The following is a 22,582-nucleotide window of genomic DNA, read 5'->3' as shown; positions in this document are numbered from 1 at the left end:
ACAGTCTTAGTGGATTAAAAGTTTTTTTAATTGTCTTAAAATGTTTAGAGTAAAGGTTTTGATCAACTCCAAATACTGAATATATGTGCGTCTGTGAGAAAGTGGAAACGAAGGAGAAATCTATCAATAAGTCATGACTGCAACAGTAAGTGGCATTAAAGGTTTTAAAAGACTTTTATTTTGGCGTGGCGTGTGACGTCATAAGCCTGCGCCGTTCAAGCGCTGTTATTCAACTGGAGAGAGGTTTGTTTTAAAGCGTTTACACTTATATAAACCGATTGATTAAAGTTCAGTTTTTTTTTCATTCAGTGCTAAATTATGTACCTGCTGTTGACAATATTAGTGTCAATATTAGTATAGCACAATTGTTTGAATAAAGATAGGATAAACTTTTTGTCCTCAAGAGGAAATTTGTCTTGTGCAAAAAAAGTGCTATGCATTGCTGTAAGCAGACAATAAGCTAAATAAAACAAACAAAACAATTAAGAACATACATAAAGAATAAAGTTTAAAAAAAGTTACAGAGATGTGTGTAATAAGTTCTTTATTGAAAATTTAATTTATTAAATGGAGTAAAATGGAAATGGAGTAACGTTACTAGTTTTAATCAGGTCATTTGTGGCTATTGTTTCTTGCTCGAACTTACCTGATTTCTTATTGTTAATCACTCTCCTATAAAGGAACTGTTGAAGTAAGTGTCAAGAAGTTATTTTGTTTCTGTTCATTGTTTTATTTACTTTAAACAGGATTAAGTGACCAAACTCAGAGAAAAACTGCTGCTGAAGCGACTGATCTCCACACTGTTATAAAGATGGCGTTTATTAAAGAGGAGAGTGAAGATGTGAAGATTGAAGAAACATTCACAGTCAAACAGGAAGATCTGCAAGAACAAACAGGTTAATTTTTATTCTCAAAGACCAACTCAGTCATTTAATCCTCATTCAGATATTTTTTAATAATAAGAATATTAAATTAAATCCATCTTGCAGCCCTGAGTGTGCTGCCTAGTTCTCCTAAATGCACATAAGCACTCAAGTACTATGTTTCCATCCAAAAATGCGGATGAACTTGATGCGCAAAACTGGATTTTAGCATAAAAGATATGCAAAAAAAGACACAACAGACAGTAAAGGTTTTTGTGAGTTTTTGTTAAGTTTAAAAGGTGTTTGTGCGTGTTTAGATGCCTGTTTGTGAATGTGAGACCGAGAAAAAGAGCGCTCTCCTCACAGCTCTGTTGATGCTGCGAGCGGCTTCTGTTTTTATTTATTTTGAAGATAATACACAACATAAATACAACAGAAAGACATTAAACTTTACAAATTTTGTGTCCATTTTTGTAGACTCAAAAACAATAGTCATATCCTAATAAAATAGCCTAAGATATATTGAAATAATTTAAATAATTACAAATATCAGATATAATAAAATCACATAAAATAAATAAACCAATAAAATCTAGCTATAATAATTTAGGTAGCCTATAAACAGTACATAAATAAAACCATTTTAAAGCCATATTAAACTTTCATTTTACAAAGGCCTATCTGAAAAAAAGATTTTAGATATTTTCTAAAACAATAAACACCGGAGGAGGTTTGAAATATTATTTATAAAGTATATGGATACGATGATATTAATCAAATCATGTAAACAGAGCATTTTATGGGTGAGTGAAAGCAGAAACTAGGCTACCTTTTTATCTGTCATGAATGCATTATCCGCCTGATTCCCGCTGAAGTGGGCGGGTTGTCTGACGTTTGATTCGGGGGAGATTCTGGGGGCGGGGTTTGCATGACACGCTGCGAGGTGCTAGCCCGACAGTGGAAACGCGACATGATTTCTGCCTCACTGCTCAACCCCCCCTTGCGATTGGCCCGGCCCTGCCCGATAAAAGCCCTGGCTTGCACATGCCCGACAGTGGAAATGCGGCTAATCTTTTCTTCATCTAATAAATGACTTGCGCCTCAGAGGGTAATCCTGAAACGCAGTGAACGCGTAGTGGCGTTTAATAGTGTCAGATGCGAAGCTAAGATGCTCTTAATTCTGGAGGTCTTGAATAATATAATAACACTAATACTTAAATTGTAAGGCGTCTAAGAATGACAAGAGTTCAGATGTTTTATAATGTACTGAGCTGGCTGGTTTGTCCATTCATACACATTTGTATCATCACATGATCTCTTATAACAAAATCACATGACCTTTTTCAATGCACATACGGGAGTTTGTATCGTGTTTTCCATCGTGATTTTTCATCTTTTCTTATCGAATAAAACGTTTATCCTACTCAGTTATGCGCATACGTTGTTTATTTTTTTTTTGCATCATGGTGTTTCCATAAACCGTTTTTTTATGTGCATAAAAGTAGGTGGATAGAAACATAACTATTGAAAGACAGGAATGAGTTTCTCTCTTGTTACTTGTTCTCGTGTCTTTTGTCATTATTTTATTTATTATTAGTCTCCCATTTTCTCTACCTTCTTAAGGCTATTGCTTTTCTTGTTCTCCTACTGTTTGTTAAGTGTCCTTGAGCACCAGTGCTATATAAAAAAAAAAAAAAAAAACTTAAACTGAGCTGAAGATATTTGACCTGCAGTATTCTCATAGAAGATATCTGCTATTATGGTGATAGTGTTGGCTTAGTACTCTCCATTTGCATATGTCATGTTGATCCAAATTAACTTTTTTCATCGACCTCTTTATTGGTTTTAACTTGTTTCTAGTAGATGTACTAGTTCTCACAGATAGTATTAGAGTTAGAATTACATCATTATTATAATAACTAATTATCAGGGCTATTGTGTTTAAACAGGGTTTCTGTGGGGTCTTAAAATGTCTTAAATTCCAAAATCAAAATTTTCGGCCTTAAAAAGTCTTAAATTTACTGAAATGTTGTGTTGTAGGTCTTTAATCTTTTTTAAACAAGTCTTCATTTTCCTTTTTTTATGTTTTGCTACCTAATCTGGCCAAAACCCATACAATCACCAACAATCCATCTCAATAAAACTTTAAACTTTTATTCAAAAAGGTCATTTTAACTCTATTTGTCATAATGGTTTAATAATTTTCCTTACAATAACATTTGTTTAAACGTGCTCCATGTATTTACTGCTGAAGACATCAAGGACAGATTGTTGTGTAGATTTAGTTATGGTTTTGTTGTGTAGATTTTAGTTATATGTTATAGTTTTTAAAACATTTAAAACATTTGTTCATTTTTTATTATTTTTTTAAAGAAAGTTTATTTAGGAAAAAAGAGTGTGGATACAAGTAAAGCTTGCATGTTATTACACACAATTTAAAATCTTTTGCTAAGAAATATCTATAATATATATTTTTAATTTATTTATTATTGTATTATTAAATGTATTAAATTATCAAAATTTTTTATTAAGGCAAATTAAAATGTTTTTCATCTAGGCTATTTGAAAAATTCCTTAGCCTCTAGCGCTTTATGAGTCTAAAATTGTCATAATGGTCTTAAAAATGTCTTTAAAAGTCTTACATTTAACTTAGTGAAACCTGCAGAAACTCTGGTTTAAAGTATAAAAAAAAACATGGATGTGGATGCCCCAATATTAAATATGCTGAATGAAATGGACACTAAAGTAATTAATTATTATAAAACATTGTACAGAATTCTAACCTATATGATGTTGCTGCAGGGTGACGTGAGACTAAATGACTATTGTGGAACAATAACGTTTAACATTGCGCTGACTACAACTGGCCAACAAACTAGTCTAAAAATGACTTTTGCTGCTTAAGAAATGAATTACCGTATGCTGATGATATGCAAACATTTGAGTGTAAAGTTCGTCAGTATTTACCAAATTTACCATATTCTTCATGTACCAGCAGGTGCCACCATTGGAATCTTTTTGCTTGAGACTTTTATTAAAGAATACATTTTTAGATCCTAAAAACAGTGTTGTGCTGCTGAGGCATGGGACGATAACGGTTTCAAGGTTTTTTCAACGCAGTTTGAAAAAAGTCGAGGTTTTAAAACCGCCAATATTTTCTGCTATACCGTTCATCGCTATATGTAAGTTTTTTTTTTTTTTACATTTTGTTTTAAGTTTTTCAGGACAACAGTATCTCCAGCAGAAAAAGATCTCCAAAGATGCCATTTTAAATTGTAAAGAAATCTGTGTTTATGACACAAATGAAGACAACAGAAGTCAAGTATTCAATTGAGTGATTTAAGCCTGGTTTATACTTCTGCAACAAGTGACCAGCGTAACTCACGGCGCATGCAACGCGCGCAGCTGTGCATTTATACTTCTGCGCGCTGTCTCTGTTGGTCTGCATTAACACTTCCGAAACGCTAGTTGGCAGTGAGGTGTAAATGTTCCTCTGTGTCGAGTTTCTTCGCTTCTGTTTTGCTTTTCCTGAACACTTCCTGGTTGTACAAGTGACTCAAACTCGCTCATTTTGAGGCAGGAACCGGCGGACGTGCAGCAACTTTAACTATGAGGTAAACACGAAACAAAACTTTCCATCCGGAGCTCCTTCACGGTACTCCACACTTGTAAACAATCGCTCGCGCCGTTCGCGCGGCTCTTGGTCCCGCCCAGACTCGTCAGTGCTACAAAGCCGACCAATCACAGAGCTTGCGCTACGCGTTGTTGCGACGTGTAGTTACATTTTTTGAGAGGTGCACGTCAGTGACGCCGACGGCCACGGCGAAGGGCTATGCGTCAGCGATGTAGCATATGCCGGCGTTTGACGCAGAAGTATAAATCAGCCTTTAGCCTGACATGTTTATTGCTCCAAAATACTTTAAAAGTTTCTCAAAAGAAAATGTTTTGTGTTCAAAGAGGAAAAAGTGTTTTTTTTTTTTTACCCAGACATTTAAAAGAATATATTTAAGAGGAGTAATCGCAGTACCTTGAAACTGTGATATTTTTTTATTCAAGGTTATCATACTGTCAGAATCTTATACTGACCCATGCCTAATGCTGCTTGTTGTAGCAAAGTCATATTTTCTTATTTTATTGTTTTTTTTTTTTGTATGTATAGTCATAAACACACTTGTTTGCAGAGCAAGAGAGCCTGTCTCTGAAAGAGAGTTTTCTGTCGGTCTCCTCCCCTTTTTAAAAGATAAAGCGGTATTTCTCACTTAGCCTTACATATTGTGCTTTTTGGATAGGCTATGAGCATAAAAAATTGGTTGATTGAAACGTCACGATGCACATAACCTTTGAAATATAAGCATAAAGAAACATGCGCATAACTGAGTAGGACAAACTTTTTATTCGATAAGAGCAGATAAACTCACATAAACAACGCAAGCACTTTTACTGAACAAATTCCAGTATGTGTGTTTAAAAAGGTTTGTTATAAGAGATCATATGATGATGAAAATGTGTGTGAATGCACAAACCAGCAGGCTGAGAACATTATAAACATCTGAAATGTTGTTTTGGTCATTCTAAAACACCTGAACCGTTTCAGTATTCATGTTATTATATTATTAATGACCTCCAGAGCATCTGTTCTCTGCGTCTCATTGCTTCAAACGCCAACATGTGTTCATTGTGTGCCAGCATTGTCCTCTGAGCTGTCATTTAAATAAAAGATTCATGTAGCTTTTTCTACCGCAGTAAATTCTGTTTTTACTGTTCTTAATTGGGGCCTGTTAATCAGGAAGTGACGATTTTGTTCTCTTTGATGCATTGGATGGAAATGCAGCTTTATTTGCACATCTTTTATGTGACATCCCAGTTTTGCGCATAAATTTAATTCGCATTTTTTGATGGAAACATAGCTATTGCCTACATTTCAGTTACACAAAGAACAAAGTCACATAGCAGTATAGCTAGTCCTTTCTTAATGAATAATTAGCTTAAATTTACTAACCTTTGACGGACATGTACTGTAACTAGATTAATGAGATTATTACTAGTTCTAAAAAGATTTTTTAGTCCTGCTTACATTCTAAATGTCAAATCAACCTCTACCACTTGATAGGGCTGTGCAATTAATCGAAAATCTGGTTTCAATTTCGATTTTGGCTTCTAATGATTATGAAAAACCATTAATCGAGATAAACACACCTAACGCCATCTTAATCTGAGCGCTTTAATGGTCAAATGCATGCAAATTTGGGTCAGAGTGCTGTGTTTAGTGAATATTCATATTAACTTTTATTTGTGTAATAAACAAACAAGTTGAGAATCAAAAGACATGTGAAAGAGAAACCATGTCAGAGCCGCACTTTTCTTAAAGTGACAGTGCGCAATATTTCTGCTGCCGACTGTTTTTAGCATTAATCAAACAACAAAAGGAGAAAATCACTCACTGCTCTTGACTGAAAGACTTTTGTAGCTCTAATGTTTTTCTGAATTTGAAAACTCTGAGTATTTAATCTCTCGGTAAATCAACTCAGAGTTCAAGTTTAAACTCTGAGTTGGTTAAACCTCCTTACTGAAACAGGCCCCAGGTCATCATGACATGATTGACAATTGTCACTGTTTGTCATTGTACTCTGTTTATCCTGAGAGCTGATGCTGAGTATTCTTAGGGCTTTTCACACTTCAAATTGTTAACCCTGGGTCATTTTAACCCTGGATAAATTCTGGGTTATTTTTAGTCACCTTACACACTGCTCATGCTATACATGGGTTTAAAAAATAATCCTGGGTGTTCATTAACAGACAGTTCACATTTGTAAACCCTGGGTTATCATGATTATTTTGTATATTTAAAGTCACAGGCACAAAAAGAGCTTGGTTTTCCTCTGACCCCCAAAATTAATTATTCTACAAGTTATATGATCTGATTTTGAGCTGAAACCTCAGACACAATCTGGGAACACCAAAGACTTATTTTACATCTTGTAAAAAATGGGTAATTGTAGGAACCTTTTAAAGGGATAGTTAATGCAGAAATGAAAATAGCCTCACCATTTACTCTGCCTCATGTGGTTTTAAACATTTATGAGTTTCTTAATCCTGTTGAACACAAAAGAAGATATTAAAAAAAGAAGAAAAAAAACCTACTGGCTTACTGTGTTCCACAATAAAGGAAATGTCTAAAACTACATGACGGAGAGTAAATGGTAAGGTCATTTTTATTTGTGGGTGAAACATCCATTTCTTGCTTGTCGCTTTGAGCCTTCATACTAAAGCTAATTTTTTTTTTTTAGATCTGATGGTGCTGAAAGAAGAGACTCATGGAAAAAATGAAATAGATGAGAAACAGCAGTTTGAGAAACCCCAAGAAATAATGACTGATGAAAAACCCACACTGACTAAAAAGACTTCATCACACGGAAGACCTCGGAAATCCAAATCTGGGTGTAATTTCAGCTGTAAACAGTGTAGAAAGAGTTTCAGTCAGAAGTCAAAGCTTGATGTTCACATGAGAGTTCACACTAGGGAGCAACCTTACACCTGCGAACAGTGTGGAAAGAGTTTTGGTCAAAAACAAGGCTTTAAAGCCCACATGAGAATTCACACTGGAGAGAGGAAGTTCACATGCCAAGAGTGTGGAAAAAGCTTTTATCATGCTGGAAACTTTGCAGCACACATGAGAATTCACACTGGGGAGAAGCCTTTCAGCTGTAAGCAGTGTGGAAAGAGTTTCTGTCATAAGCCAAACCTTGATGTTCACATGAGAGTTCACACAGGGGAGAAACCTTACACCTGTGAACAGTGTGGACAGAGTTTTAGTCAAAAACAAAGCTTTAATACTCACATGAGAATTCACACTGGAAAGAGGCCGTGCACATGCCAACAGTGTGAAAAAAGCTTCTATAATGCAAGAAGCCTTGCAGCACACATGAGAACTCACACTGGAGAGAGGCCTTTTAGCTGTATACTTTGTGGAAAGAGTTTCAGTCTAAAGCTGACCCTGATTGCTCACATGAGAGTTCACACTAGGGAGAAACCTCACACCTGCGAACAGTGTGGAAAGAGTTTTGGTCAAAAACAAGACCTTGACATCCACATGAGGATTCACACTGGAGAGAAACCTTACACATGCACAGAGTGTGGTAAAAGTTTTCCACATATAAGCTCACTCAAACACCACATTAGAACTCACACCGGAGAGAAGCCGTTTCCATGTGCTCAGTGTGGAAAGAGCTTCACAACCAAAACTAGCCTCAAGAACCACATGAATGGTCACACTGGAACCATAGTGTTCACATGTGATCAGTGTGGAAAGAGTCTCACACGGAAAGACTCCATTAAGAAACACATAAAGATGCACTCAAGAGAGGATCGATTTAGATGCAGTGAGTGTGGAAAGGGCTTTAAAAGTAAAAGAAGCCTCAACACTCACATGAAGCTTCACAATGGAGAGCAGAATCCTCAACATTGAGGCCTTGTCCACACAAACACGGGTATATTCAAAACGGCAGCTTGTTCATGTAGTTTGTCTGTTCATTCAAGTGAAGATTATTTATAAACTACTTTCGAGAGGATCACATGCTTATGATTGTCAACGGCTGGTCCAGCATTAACTAAAACATGATTCACCAAACAGATGATTCCTGACTCACTATAGATAACCAGAACACAAAGCTGCGGTCACACTAGACTTTGAGATTGTGAAATTCTGCCATACGGCGCTGTGGAAAGGGGCGGGATCAAACAAGATTTTTAGAAATTAAAAAAGTGAGCAATTGCTCCATGGTTTAAATTTCTGTCCAGAGAGGTCATGTTTTGATCCTCGATTGGTCTCACGCAGTCAAGTGATGCGATTTCGCAGGTCAGAGTTCACCAAGCATGAACTTTGCACCTCAGCAACCGGTGAAACTTGACGCATGACCCTGTTTCTAGTCTGACGCATTCGTGTGCGTATGAATGGAAGTCTATGGGAGGAAAAGCCCAGTGTGACCGTAGCTTAACTCAGTTATCCTTGTCTTGAAGAATCCCTCTCCCACCCTTACTTCCCCCCCCTTTCTAGATTGGGCAACACAGCAGCCAATGATTAGCCAGTGGTTAGCAATGCTGCCTCACAGTAAGAATGTCGCAGGTTAAAGTCGCTGCTAACCAGTTGACTTTTTGTGCAGAGTTTGCTCATTCTCCCTGTGCTTGCGTGGATTTCCGCTGGTTTTCTCCCACAGTCCAAAAACACACAACCTAAGTAAACTGAACATTAAATTGGCACCATAGTCGAGCTCTTAGTAAGCCTTATATCTCCCTTTAGCCGATCTACCTGAGCTCACACTCCCCTCTCGTCCTGCTAACGGGAGGGAGCCCAGGGCTTGAGGATCTTATAAGCTTAGGTCTCTCCCGGGACAGCATGCCAAACAAGTGTGAACTCTTGAATGCATATCAAGTTACTGATAATAAAACCCTTTGAACACCTGAAAATTTAAACTCAACTGAAGAGGGATGAAGATTTTGCCAGCTGTTTTGTAGTGTAGATCAGGGGTCACAGCCCAGTACCAGGTTGTGAGAGTTGCTAATGGGGCTGCAAGAAGGCAAAATAACTCTATATGTTGATCGATTGTATTGGCTTGTTTCATATGCAACAAGTATCTGCTTCTGATAAGGTGTGAACCAAATAACCTACAGGAACTCAAGAGATGTGACCCAACCAAAGCAGTTGGGTAATCTCCAGGGGGGTTTCATCAGTGTCTCACAGACTGTACTTTGGTTTAAGTTACTTGAAGATGGACAAGTTAACATCAACTAACATTGTTAACATTGTTAACATTGTTAACATTGTCTTCAATAAAGTCTTCTCCCTTTAAGAACTTTGGTCAGCTTACTTATTTTATGCATTAGTCATCTATACATTGGCGAGCCACCCAAGAACGGTTAAGCCAAATACAGTAAAATCTGAAAATGTGCTTCAACTTATTGTGAACCGATCACCATATTTGTGCAGGGTTCCACACAATTCTTTCATGTTGTCACAACACAAATTAAGTTAACTTAACACTTTTAAAAAATGTATGTCGACTGAACATTAAGTTGTCCCAATGAAATCTCAATAATTGTGTTATTTCAGCACATTTTAAATAAGTAGTTTGAACAAGTAAAAAAAAAAAAAAAAATTCTGTATAATGGAGATGAGATTTTTTCGGCACATTTTTAAACATAATAGTTTTAATAACTAATCTCTAATAACTGATTTATTTTATGTTTGCCATGATGACATTAAATTAGACAAGTTATTGTTTAAGGATGGTTTGTTCTGTAGACTATTGGGGAAAAAATAGCTTAAAGGGGCTAATGGTTTTGTCTTTAAAATGGTTTAAGTATAAAGTTTAGAATAAAAAACAGCTTTTATTCGAGCTGAAATAAAACAAATAATACTTTCTCCAGAAGAAAAGAGAAAGAGGAGACTTTTTTTTAGCCTAATATGAGTTTATGAATCTTAAAGTCACACTTTAAAAGAAACTCCATACCACCAACTTTTTTAAAATAAGATTTGGGATTATACACTACATCTAATTTTTATGTTTTTATTAATTTATTTATTTTTATTAAATGTTCAAAAAATATGCAAACCAAGTAGGCATTACATGCATAAACAAGGAAGAAGTAATACAATTACAATAATAGGCAGACACAAATATAGGGAAAAAATTGCGTATAGTAATGACACTTGTATTTACCGTAAAAAAGTAAATAAATACAAATTAAATTAATAATAAAACAAAAACAAATATATTAGAAAAGTTTATGCAATATATGTATACATACACACACACACACACAGTACTGTGCGCTGGTCAGTTGGAATTTCTGTGTGGAGTTTGCATGTTCTCCCAGTGTTCACGTGGGTTTCCTTTGGGTGCTCTGGTTTTCCCCACAATCGAAAAAACATGTGGTACAGGTGAATTGGGTAAGCTAAATTGTCTACTATATGCAAGAAAAAGAGAAAGGGGGGGTTTTAATAGGTTTAGATTTGGAGAAGGCTTTTGACAGGGTAGAGCATGATTTTTTATTTGCAGTTCTTAAGGAGTTTGGTTTTGGGGAAAATTTTAGAAAATGGATTCAAATTTTTTTATACAGATATTTTAACTTGTATTAAATGTATTTTTTTTTTAACAGAATGTCTTCAACCAACTAGATCAATAAGGCAAGGATGTCCATTGACTGCTTTATTATACACACTGGAAGCTGAGCCACTGGGATTGGCAATAAAATCAGATAGAAGCATTAAAGGGATATAAATAGTAAACAATGACAACAGAGAAGCTGTGTATCAATACGCTGATGATACTACATCGTTGGGGATTTTAGAGCGATATTGTAAAGCATCCGGAGCTAAGGTTAATGTTGGAAAAAGTTTATGCATGAGGGTGGGAAGAGTAAAAGAAATAACACAACATATACCCTTTAAAGAAGAAAAGGAACATACAAAAATGTTGGGAATTTGGGTGGGGATGGATTCTAATAAAGCAGATATTTTAAATTGGGAGAGAGTTTTAAATGGAATTGAGAAAAGACTGAGATTTTGGAAAGCTAGAAATTTGATGTTAAAAGGAAAGTATTCATCTTAAATGCTTTAATGTTGTCAAAGGTCTGGTATGTGTTAAGTGTAACTGCGTTGCCTGAAGTATACTATGAAAAAATGAATGATGTAGTTTTAAAGTTTTTGTGGGGAAATGGAAGAGCCAAGATTGCTTATTATACTTTGATTGGGGAGGTAAAAGAAGGAGGTCTGGGACTTTTGGATAGTTTTTTAAAAATGAAAACATTAACAATTAAGATTATTCAAAGGTTTTTGGAAGGGAAAATGGGTGTGATTTGGAAAAGTGTGTTGGATTATTATTTAAAGAAATGTGGACATTTTAATATGGGATGTAATGTTTTATTGATGAAGATGAAGAAACGGATGATAGCAGGTCTGCCAAAATTTTATGTTGAGGTCTTAGAATCATGAGGGGGATTTTTAGAAAATTTGTTGATTATACCAAAAGCAGATTCTAGAACAACCACTTTTACTGAATTAAACAATTTTAAGTGAAGGAAATGTTTTATATTTTAAGGAATGGTGGGACGGAGGATTAAGACAAGTTAAAGATGTATTATATGAAGTAATAAAAGGATTTGTACCATTAAAAGTAATTGTGGAGGATGGGTATAAAAGAGTTGTTAAAGCAAAATTACAAAGACAATGTCATGAGTTGAAAAAAGCAATACCAAAAGACTGCATTGAAATAATTGAAAGAAAAAAAATAGTTGGGCGATGAAGATGATTTACCAGAGACCTATTTTAAGAAGAAAAATGGAGAGATCAATGAGCTTATGTACAGTTAAGAGTTTTTACGCTATTTTTAGACAAAAGGCTTTTGTAAGACCTATAGCACTCAACTAATTAACAAAATTTTAATTATTTATTGAGACATATTCACATATTAATATAAATGAGTAAATAAATAAAATGAATAGTATAAATGAATAAAATGGGTATTAAACAAGATATAATGACCCAAAGGTTGGTGGTTCAAGCCCACCCAGGGACGAATTAGGCATTTTGCTGACTTGCAACTGCTAACATGTGCACAGGACATAGATCCTGGGCCACATTCTGTCCAGCGTTACAAGATGAAATCAGGATTTAGTAGAACATTGTCACGGGTCGGGAAGGTATTACTGTAAACGGTGTCTAGCTCTTGAAACAGCTCGGCTAGCACAGTCGGTAAAGTATGAGACTCTCAATCTCAGGGTTGTGGGTTAGAGCCCCAAGTTGGGCGTTTCTGTTACTTTTCTCTCTCTCTCCCAGCAAACTTACATTAGGGTTCATATAGCAGACCTTTTGAGACAAAGTTCCTCGTTTTTACCACTGTAGGTGACCTTTCACTAAGTCGCTGTGGCTCAATCCGTTAGCGCGTTTGGCTGTTAACTGAAAGGTTGGTGGTTCAAGCCCACCCAGGGACGAATTAGGCATTTTGCTGACTTGCAACTGCTAACATGTGCACAGGACATAGATCCTGGGCCACATTCTGTCCAGCGTTACAAGATGAAATCAGGATTTAGCAGAAGATTGTCACGGGTAGGGAAGGTATTACTGTAAACGGTTTCTGGTTCCTAAAAGTGTTTCTCAGCAGCCCGGCTAGCTCAGTCGGTAGAGCATGAGACTCTTAATCTCAAGGTCGTGGGTTTGAGCCCCACGTTGGGCGTTCCTGTTACTTTTCTCTCTCTCTCCCAGCAAACTTACATTAGGGTTCATGTACCAGACTTTGAGACAAAGTTCTGCGTTTCTACCACTGTAGGTGACCTTTCACTAAGTCTCTGTGGCGCAATCGGTTAGCGCGTTTGGCTGTTAACTGAAAGGTTGGTGGTTGAAGCCCACCCAGGGACGAATTAGGCATTTTGCTGACTTGCAACTGCTAACATGTGCACAGGACATAGATCCTGGGCCACATTCTGTCCAGCGTTACAAGATGAAATCAGGATTTAGCAGAACATTGTCACGGGTAGGGAAGGTATTACTGTAAACGGTTTCTGGTTCCTAAAAGAGCGTCTCATCAGCCCGGCTAGCTCAGTCGGTAGAGCATGAGACTCTTAATCTCAGGGTCGTGGGTTCGAGCCCTTCGTTGGGCGTTCCTGTTACTTTTCTCTCTCTCTCCCAGCAAACTTACATTATGGTTCACGTAGCAGACTTTGAGACAAAGTTACGTGTTTCTATCACTGTAGGTGACCTTTCACTAAGTCTCTGTGGCGCAATCGGTTAGCGCGTTCGGCTGTTAACTGAAAGGTTGGTGGTTGAAGCCCACCCAGGGACGAATTAGGCATTTTGCTGCCTTGCAACTACTAACACGTGCACTGGACATAGATCCTGGGCCACATTCTGTCCAGCGTTACAAGATGAAATCAGGATTTAGCAGAATATTGTCACGTTAGGGAAGGTATTACTGTTAACAGTGTCTAGTTCTAGTGGGGACTCCTTATCCGCCTGGCTAGCTCAGTCGGTAGAGCATGAGACACTTAATGTCAGGGTTGTGGGTTTGAGCCCCACGTTGGGTGTTTCTGTTACTTTTCTCTCTCTCTCTCAGCAAACTTACATTAGGGTTCATATAGCAGACCTTTTGAGACAAAGTTCCGCGTTTCTACCACTGTAGGTGACCTTTCACTAACTCTCTGTGGCGCAATCGGTTAGCGCGTTCGGCTGTTAACTGAAAGGTTGGTGGTTCAAGCCCACCCAGGGACGAATTAGGCATTTTGCTGACTTGCAACTGCTAACATGTGCACTGGACATAGATCCTGGGCCACATTCTGTCCAGCGTTACAAGATGAAATCAGGATTTAGCAGAAGATTGTCACGGGTAGGGAAGGTATTACTGTAAACGGTTTCTGGTTCCTAAAAGAGCTTCTCATCAGCCCGGCTAGCTCAGTCGGTAGAGCATGAGACTCTTAATCTCAGGGTCGTGGGTTCGAGCCCCACGTTGGGCATTCCTGTTACTTTTCTCTCTCTCTCCCAGCAAACTTACATTATGGTTCACGTAGCAGACTTTGAGACAAAGTTACGCGTTTCTACCACTGTAGTTGACCTTTCACTAAGTCTCTGTGGCGCGTTTGGTTAGCGCGTTAGGCTGTTTACTGAAAGGTTGGTGGTTCAAGCCCACCCAGGGACGAATTAGGCATTTTGCTGACTTGCAACTGCTAACACGTGCACTGGACATAGATCCTGGGCCACATTCTGTCCAGCGTTACAAGATGAAATCAGGATTTAGCAGAATATTGTCACGTTAGGGAAGGTATTACTGTTAACAGTGTCTAGTTCTAGTGGGGGCTCCTTATCCGCCTGGCTAGCTCAGTCGGTAGAGCATGAGACACTTAATGTCAGGGTCGTGGGTTTGAGCCCCACGTTGGGCATTTCTGTTACTTTTCTCTCTCTCTCTCAGCAAACTTACATTAGGGTTCATATAGCAGACCTTTTGAGACAAAGTTCCGCGTTTCTACCACTGTAGGTGACCTTTCACCAAGTCTCTGTGGCGCAATCAGTTAGCGCGTTAGGCTGTTAACTTAAAGGTTGGTGGTTGAAGCCCACCCAGGGACGAATTAGGCATTTTGCTGACTTGCAACTGCTAACATGTGCACTGGACATAGATCCTGGGCCACATTCTGTCCAGCGTTACAAGATGAAATCAGGATTTAGCAGAACATTGTCACGGGTAGGGAAGGTATTACTGTAAACGGTTTCTGGTTCCTAAAAGAGTTTGTCATCAGCCCGGCTAGCTCAGTCGGTAGAGCATGAGACTTTTAATGTCAGGGTCGTGGGTTCGAGCCCCACGTTGGGCGTTCTTGTTACTTTTCTCTCTCTATCCCAGCAAACTTACATTAGGGTTCATGTAGCAGACTTTGAGACAAAGTTACGCGTTTCTACCACTGTAGGTGACTTTTCACTAAGTCTCTGTAGCGCAATCGGTTAGCGTGTTCGGCTGTTAACTGAAAGGTTGGTGGTTCAAGCCCACCCAGGGACGAATTAGGCAGTTTGCTGCCTTGCAACTGCTAACACGTGCACTGGACATAGATCCTGGGCCACATTCTGTCCAGCGTTACAAGATGAAATCAGGATTTAGCAGAAGATTGTCACAGGTAGGGAAGGTATTACTGTTAACAGTGTCTAGTTTTAGTGGGAACTCCTCATCCGCCTGGCTAGCTCAGTCGGTAGAGCATGAGACTCTTAATGTCAGGGTCGTGGGCTCGAGCCCCACGTTGGGCATTTCTGTTACTTTTCTCTCTCTCTCTCTCTCAGCAAGATTACATTAGGGTTCATATAGCAGATCTTTTGAGACAAAGTTCCGCGTTTCTACCACTGTAGGTGACTTTTCATTAAGTCTCTGTGGCACAATCGGTTAGCGCGTTCGGCTGTTAACTGAAAGGTTGGTGGTTCAAGCCCACCCAGGGACGGATCAATTTTGCTGCCTTGCAACTGCTAACACGTGCACTGGACAAAGATCCTGGGCCACATTCTGTCCAGCGTTACAAGATAAAATCAGGATTTAGCAGAACATTGTCATGGGTAGGGAAGGTATCACAGTTAACAGTGTCTAGACAAAGTTCCGCGTTTCTACCACTGTAGGTGACCATTCCCTAAGTCTCTGTGGCAACATTATGAAGCTGCAGGCCCCGAGACCCAACCGCACGCTCAGACCTGCTCGCTCAGACCAGCACTTCCAGACCTATCGTTTTCTCAGACAGTGCCACCTGCTGTTGGAAAAATTGCCTAACCTGAATTCATTGATTTATAAATTACACTATTTTTCTACTCTAAATTATTGCACTATGATTGAATACATTATTATATAAAATATTAAACATACTAGATTATGATTTAATGCATTAAGTCTGTTGTATTTTAATTAACTGTATTTGTAAATAGATATTGTTCAGTTACTTAAATATTTTCAGTCATTTATTGTTTTTGTTGTTGTTTTTTGTTTTTAGATCATTAAGGATTTATCAAACTCTTTAGTATTGAGTTGAGGGAATGAACATTATCTTATTATTCACAGAATAAATGATAGTACTCGGAGTAATTTTCTCACACCAAACTTTATTTTTTTATAAATTTTCATGAGGTCCTACAAGTCATCAAGCTGTAAAAAATGCAGAGAAAAATTGTGAAAAACAATACTTGGATTAATAATGTATTTATTACATATAAAATAAAATGCTTTAAATTCTTGTTGGGGAGATTTTTCATTTCTCGAGCAATTCTTCTGTTAAATTTCTCAACTTCACTAAAAAAAATAAATGCTGTTGTCAGAAATTGTGTTTAACATAAAAAACTTAACAGCTTTTGTACAAAAAAAAATGTAAACATACCTTGCGTGATAAATGGGGCCCTGGAGGAAGACATCTTCAGCCTCCTGCCAAGACAAGCCTTGTAACTTGGAAATGCCATAAGTTATGGCCTGTACAAACATACAGATAAACCAATTAATAAAATAAAACACACACTGCAGAACATAAGCATGCTCATGTACATACATGTTTTGTGATTACCTCTGGGAGGAGACATCCACAAATGAACTCCACCTCATCATTGAAGGTCAGCTGTGTTTTGGTTTTATTAAGAATTCCTCTTATGTAGTCACAAATGATTGACTGGGACTGCTCATTCTCAATGTAGACAGGCACTTGAGAACGGGGTTTTAGTGGAAACCAATTTGACCTTTTTCCACCGAGTATATCCTTTGGGCCATAAAAGGAAATTATATTTCATATGTAAATGCACAAGTAATTAATTAATTATATTTGGCAAATAATAGTTAAAGTGTCACTTGACTAGATTTAAGTCAACCATACTCAGAGTCTAGAGGAGTAATTTAAAGTGGAACCATCTATACCACCAAATGCTGCTCTGCTGATTTTGATGTGATAATCAAGTCCACTAATCTTTTGTCATTCCTTTCCCGATCTTGAACTTCTTGGACATGTGCCGGAAGATTGGATGTGGTTTTTCTTTTCACCCTAAAAAGGAGCCGAATCTTTCCATCCAAGACACTTCTTGCCTCCTCAGTCCAGAAAGCAAATCTGTGCCCATAGCTTTTAATAACAAGACAAGACAAAATCCATAATTACTGTGTAACGTGGAGACTAACACGGAGGGATCCATTATGCAGTATTTATTAATCACAACTTCACTCAAACACACAATATGCACCGGAGTGCACACACACATCCACAGTAGTAGTATGGGTATCAAGACTGATGATGAACAGACACAGAGTGAGTTACCAGGCATGAGTGGAAGGGAGTGAGCGAGAACCAAGATCCGTTATGCAGGCTTGGGTCAAGGGCAGGCAGCAAGGATCAGAGTCCGTATAACAGGCGTGGTTCGTGGGCAGGCAAAGAGAGAGTCAGAGTCCGTATAACAAGCGTGGGTCGTGGGCAGGCAGAAGGCGAAGCAAAGTAAGAGACAGGCTGGAGTCGTGCACAGGAGATCAGGCTGGAGATAATGCTCAGAAATGCTGGCCGGGGCTAAACAAGACTTCGCCCTGAACGAGTGTTTGAGTGCGGCTTGTAAGAGGTACGTGGGTCATTAGCCAGATTCCAATCAGGTGTATGCGCAATCAGTGTAGATGGATGACGTAATGCTAAAAGTCCGGAGATGGTGGCCTCTGCTGGCCAGCGAGGGGAGTTACTGGGACCGAGTCGGTGACATACTGGTCACCGGTAAGAGAGATTTTAAGTATGTTTTGTTATTCATGTTACAAGTTGTTGTATTGACTCAATATAAATTTTTAATTTTACAGATTTACAAGAAAAATAAATAAATACTGACAAACCCATCAATTTGAAATCGTTCCATGAGTAGAAGGCACCACCACTGACGGATGATAGGTATATCCATCTGAAAGAAAGACTGTTTAGTCTGACAGTTAACCAACATGTTTTTGTTAATACATGATGTTGGGTGTGCTTGCAATAACCATGCCCCTTTTTTTAAAAGATATGTTGCTTAGAAGAAAGCAAGATAATATACACTAAAATAGTTACATTTTAGCTATGATTAAGAAAAGCACCAACAAAATAAAGTTACATAAATAATAAAATAATACCTCCTGGAATTGAAACCCAATGCCACACACCATTGAGATGGTGTACTGAAAAGAGAGAAGCCACAGTCATTTACAATGTTTACAAAATCTTTAAATCAATTCACTCAATTTATATCTTACCATGAGTACAAAAACACCACAATCATTCCCTCTTGTCTGACATGGCAAAGCCTAAAATATGCAAAGCAAATCAATTTTATTTTAGAATAATGTACAAAAAATTTAATTGTAGTAAAAGCCAAAAAATAATTTTTTTAAAGTTGATTCCTCACTGGAAAATCATATCCAGTTTTTTCAGACCATGTCCCATGATCCACTTGGTAAGCAACTTTCCTGTAAACAAAACATAGTAGTAATACTAACAATTACAGCTCACCTCAACTCTAGAACACTATGCATAAAAAAGGCTAGATGAACATAGCCAGAAGTTCAAGAAACGGCTATAGGAACGTAGCCAAAAGTGACAGAACTATAATACACGGTTAGGAAATAAATAGAAATGGCTATAGGAACGTAGCCATATATCACATAAAGGCTGAAACGTCTTAGTTTATTGGTAGACCTAAAAATTGCCCTGTATTCCTCATCTCCAAATCCTGATTCATGCTCTGCGTACAGAGAGTCTAAAAACACCATCTCTCTTCGAAGCGGCATCGTTATCTATAATGTTAAAGGTGTAAAAATATTTCATTTGAACATTATTGCTTCTTCCAAGATTTTTCAGTGTTTTATTTTAGAAACACACACATTGCAATACCAATTAATGTATGCACTAGACATTTCAATATTTTCTTACACAGACAACAAAGCGGTCTGGTCCACTGGCATTTGTCCATGCTGGAAAGGCTAACAGGTCTTTCAAGTCTGCATCTTCCCAGAATTGATCAGGACAGTTATGTCGTTTAATTTAGGTTGTACTTCTCACACAGTAAATACAGTACATACACGCACCGGTAATCCAGTAACAATGTTGTTAGGAGTTTCTTTCCACACAGGGACAACATAAAAGTCCTCAATGTATATGTCCTTGCCCTACATGAATAAAAAGAAACTGTTGACAATGACATGAACATTTTCACACAGTTTAGAAATTGTTTTTTTTTTTAAATTTGGATCAAGTTAAAACAATCTATATAAATATTATGTTTTATAGTACATACAATTTGTCGAGCCATTTCACAAATAAGCTTCATGCAGGCGTTTCCAATCTGCAATAAATACTTTGATAAGTCAATGTTTTTAATAAAAAAAAAGTTATAATAAAAAAACAGACTGCTTACATGGGAGTCCATGTCCCTCAACAATCCAAGGCTCCAAAATTCTTCTCGAATAAGGCACACTTTCCCCTCCTTCACAATTATTTCACTGCCAGGGCGATTTCGGTCCAGCACATAATCAAGCTGTAATAATAATAACAATAAATATGTGTGTGTGTGTGCGTTTGAATGTAATGGTAATTGTTCACCAGTTTCTCTTGTAATGGATGCCAGTCCCTCTCCCAAGGCTTAGTAGGTTCCAAAAAATTCAGAAGAGTGGTAGGTTCACAAGCTGTTTTTTCTGTAATTGGTCCTGATGACAGAGGAGATGTGACTGATGTTTTGCCTGGTGATGCAGCGGTCGTTTGTAAAGTCACAATATTTTTGGCAGTGCTGACAGTGGTCCTTAGAGTACATTAAAGCATCAAAATTAGAAAATAACACAATAATTAGTGAACAGAAACTTGACACTGAGCAACTGGAAAGAACAGTCAAATTACCAAGTGACATGTCCATGCATTTCTCTGTGGAGGATGGATTTTCTACAAATACAAATATACACATAAGTACAGTTATGGATATAGTGATGTATTTGTTACAAAGTAAGATAAACATTACCTAACACAACCTGGCTGTGGTCATTCATGTGAATGTTTGTGTTGAATTCCTTTTTTATGTCATGAAGACGTTTCTCGTTTTTTCTGACATTGTAATGGTGGATGATGTTTCGCATGAGGAAAACATGTGTGGATGGCAATGCCATGTTCATAAAGTAGTTATTTTTCTTTAGCTTTGAAAAAAGCTGTTCTGCAGCCTGACTGTTAACTTTGCCAGCTAGTTGAGGCACAAGACGAAGCTTCCTCAGTGAATCACGAGGATCTTTTGTGTTGTCTTCGTGAAAGCGGTCATACAGAACATAGTGTTCTGCAGAACCAGTTATTGGATGACCATCCGGATCTGGACTTTGCTTTTTTGCAGTGAGCCATGGCAGAGTTACCTGTAATTTTCCTGATTTTGCTTTTGCAATATTTTCAGTGGTTGGTTCGAGTAACCTTCCCTCGAAAGGTGTGAAAGTTATGGGTTGCCTCAAATTTGTGTGGGTGGACAGTCCACGGGCAAAGTCATAAATAACAACATTAGGCAGATGCTTCCAAGACAGAAGCATATCTGCAAAATCCCGTGGACTTTCTGCTCGCAGATTACATTTTATACTGTAAACTATGCCACAAGGACACATGATGACAGCCCAACCTCTATTGTAAAGTGTCACCCTTTAAGGTAACACTTTAGAGTAATAGTCCATTAGTTAATATTAGTTAATGCATTTACTGACATGACTTAGAAGTTTAATACATTAATTACAGTATTCATTCATCTTTGTTAACGATTTAATGTTTAAGTTAAATAACGTTAGTTCATTAATGCACTGTGCATTAAGTAATGTCAACAAGCACAACTTTGGATTTTAATAATGCATTAATGTTGAACTGTAATTAATAAATGCGGCACAAGATTGGTGACAGTGTTAGTAAATTGATTAACTAAAGGACTATTATACTGAAGTATTACCATATTCAGATTGAGAAAGTAAAGGCTTAACTAGCTTAACACTGTTTGTTCTGTAGCCAATAGAAAAACATAAATAATAAAACAAATAAAACTTTCTTCAGAAGATAATATACTATCGTAAGTACTGTGAAAATGTCCTTGCTCCATTACCTTAAATAAATATTTCACAGAAGCGCCCTCAACTGTAGTTCATGCTGCAACAGTATGAATAAATGTTAATAAGTGACATTTATTATGTGATATACCTTGTCTTTCAGAGGAGCTGAGTGGTTTCTTCGGCAGACCGCCTTTGTCCTCAACTGCTAAAGAAGGACAAAAAAAAAAAAAAAACACAAGATAGGCAAAAGTCAGTGTCAAAGCAGCAAGAAGACAATCTCATCAGCACAGTGTTTTGATGTTGTGTTTCATTGATTATGCTATGGTACATAAACAATTAAAGACAATAATAAAGGGTTATACACACTGCAAATTTTAGATTGTAGATTTAACAACCTTAGAGTTCAAATTAACAATCCCTCAGTGTTTATATGGGAACCACTATAAAAGTGTTAAAATAACACTTTTGAAAGTGTTAAAAAATTTACCACTCAGAGAGTGTTAATTGGCAAACTCTTATTGTGTAAAATATATGTAAAATGTATATCAAAATACTGGCAGCAGTAGCCAAAACCAAAGATGAAATCAACTGAGAATAAAACTTTAAATAAAATAATAATGAATGAAAAAATAAACAAATTACAAAGTAAAATTTAATTTTTATTTTCAATATCTTTAAAACAACTCATCACATTAAACAACTCATCATGGAGCTTCACTTATTACTGAGCTTTGGCTTTAATTCTGTCATGTGAACAAAAGCTCTTTATGAAATTTCTGTTGTTCATTTGAAGTCACCATGATGGAGGACAGAGTCTGCTTTAGTAGGGCTCTTCAACTTCTTGCTATAAAATGTTTGTTTTAATTTGGATGCTATAATTATTAGTGCTAATCACACTATTCTTACATGTAGCATGAAAATTCAAAAGAAAATGTAAGAGTCAGTCTGAAGAGATTAACTATGATATCAAAGCCATCTTCTCCTGCTTGTTTTCTAATTCAGTGTCATATTAGTTATGTGTGTGAAATGAATAAAATACATAAATGAAACCACTGAAGCTTTAACAATAAATGACTTTAAAAGCATGATTTACAATGTGAATGTTTGATCTATGGCAGCATTTAAAAACACTTAGACATCAACAATTAGTCTTTGAATCTCAATGATGGTGACAAA

The 22,582-nt window shown here is 37.2% G+C and overlaps 2 protein-coding genes, 1 long non-coding RNA gene and 3 other non-coding genes across 10 annotated transcripts in view; 5 read left to right on the top strand and 1 right to left on the bottom strand.

The window, feature by feature from the left end:
- The window catches only part of LOC148682295 (uncharacterized), a 560,329-nt gene that overhangs the window by 16,854 nt on the left and 520,893 nt on the right, over positions 1-22,582 (top strand). The gene's annotated exons all lie outside the window — the stretch shown is intronic.
- znf1117 (zinc finger protein 1117) overlaps positions 1-22,582 on the top strand; it is a gene marked incomplete in the record, with an annotated part of 481,533 nt that overhangs the window by 71,227 nt on the left and 387,724 nt on the right.
- Positions 188-9,709, top strand: LOC148682304 (uncharacterized). 2 transcript variants are annotated; one of them, XM_088650536.1, is made up of 4 exons: positions 188-243; positions 747-896; positions 7,151-7,809; positions 7,906-9,709. In XM_088650536.1, the coding sequence occupies exons 2-4, from the start codon at positions 812-814 to the stop codon at positions 8,326-8,328; spliced, it is 1,167 nt and encodes a 388-aa protein (XP_088506662.1). In that variant the 5' UTR covers positions 188-243; positions 747-811; the 3' UTR covers positions 8,329-9,709. The 2 variants fall into 2 exon arrangements, with proteins under 2 accessions (XP_088506662.1, XP_088506663.1); XM_088650537.1 differs by having other exon boundaries at positions 195-243; positions 7,151-9,709.
- On the top strand, positions 13,021-13,093 carry trnak-cuu (transfer RNA lysine (anticodon CUU)). The gene has a single exon. It is a non-coding gene; the product is annotated as a tRNA-Lys (tRNA).
- On the top strand, positions 14,294-14,366 carry trnak-cuu (transfer RNA lysine (anticodon CUU)). The gene has a single exon. It is a non-coding gene; the product is annotated as a tRNA-Lys (tRNA).
- Positions 16,454-22,519, bottom strand: LOC100003716 (uncharacterized). Of its 4 annotated transcripts, none has more exons than XR_015942687.1 (13): positions 21,555-22,519; positions 20,241-20,282; positions 19,765-20,145; positions 19,645-19,692; positions 19,281-19,516; positions 19,047-19,144; positions 18,757-18,817; positions 18,605-18,655; positions 18,485-18,529; positions 18,212-18,276; positions 16,926-17,114; positions 16,746-16,834; positions 16,454-16,660 (listed from the first exon to the last, which is right to left on the bottom strand). It is a non-coding gene; the product is annotated as an uncharacterized LOC100003716 (transcript). The 4 variants fall into 4 exon arrangements; XR_015942686.1 differs by lacking the exon at positions 19,047-19,144 and having other exon boundaries at positions 17,270-18,276; positions 19,436-19,516; positions 19,765-19,884; positions 19,950-20,145; XR_015484192.2 differs by lacking the exon at positions 19,047-19,144 and having other exon boundaries at positions 19,436-19,516.

The sequence above is a fragment of the Danio rerio genome, chromosome 4 (assembly GCF_052040795.2).
Source record: "Danio rerio strain M-AB ecotype USA chromosome 4, GRCz13ab, whole genome shotgun sequence".
Lineage (NCBI taxonomy): Eukaryota > Metazoa > Chordata > Actinopteri > Cypriniformes > Danionidae > Danio > Danio rerio.
The sequence above is the reverse complement of the archived record's forward strand: the minus strand, read 5'-3'. Positions and strand labels throughout refer to the sequence as shown.

Bases quoted from the DNA above. Each gene is read 5' to 3' on its own strand.
- LOC148682304 (XM_088650537.1), top strand. From the start codon at position 812: ATGGCGTTTATTAAAGAGGAGAGTGAAGATGTGAAGATTGAAGAAACA. The intron at 897-7,150 runs GTTAATTTTTAT...TTTTTTTTTTAG, and splicing joins AGATCTGCAAGAACAAACAG to ATCTGATGGTGCTGAAAGAA.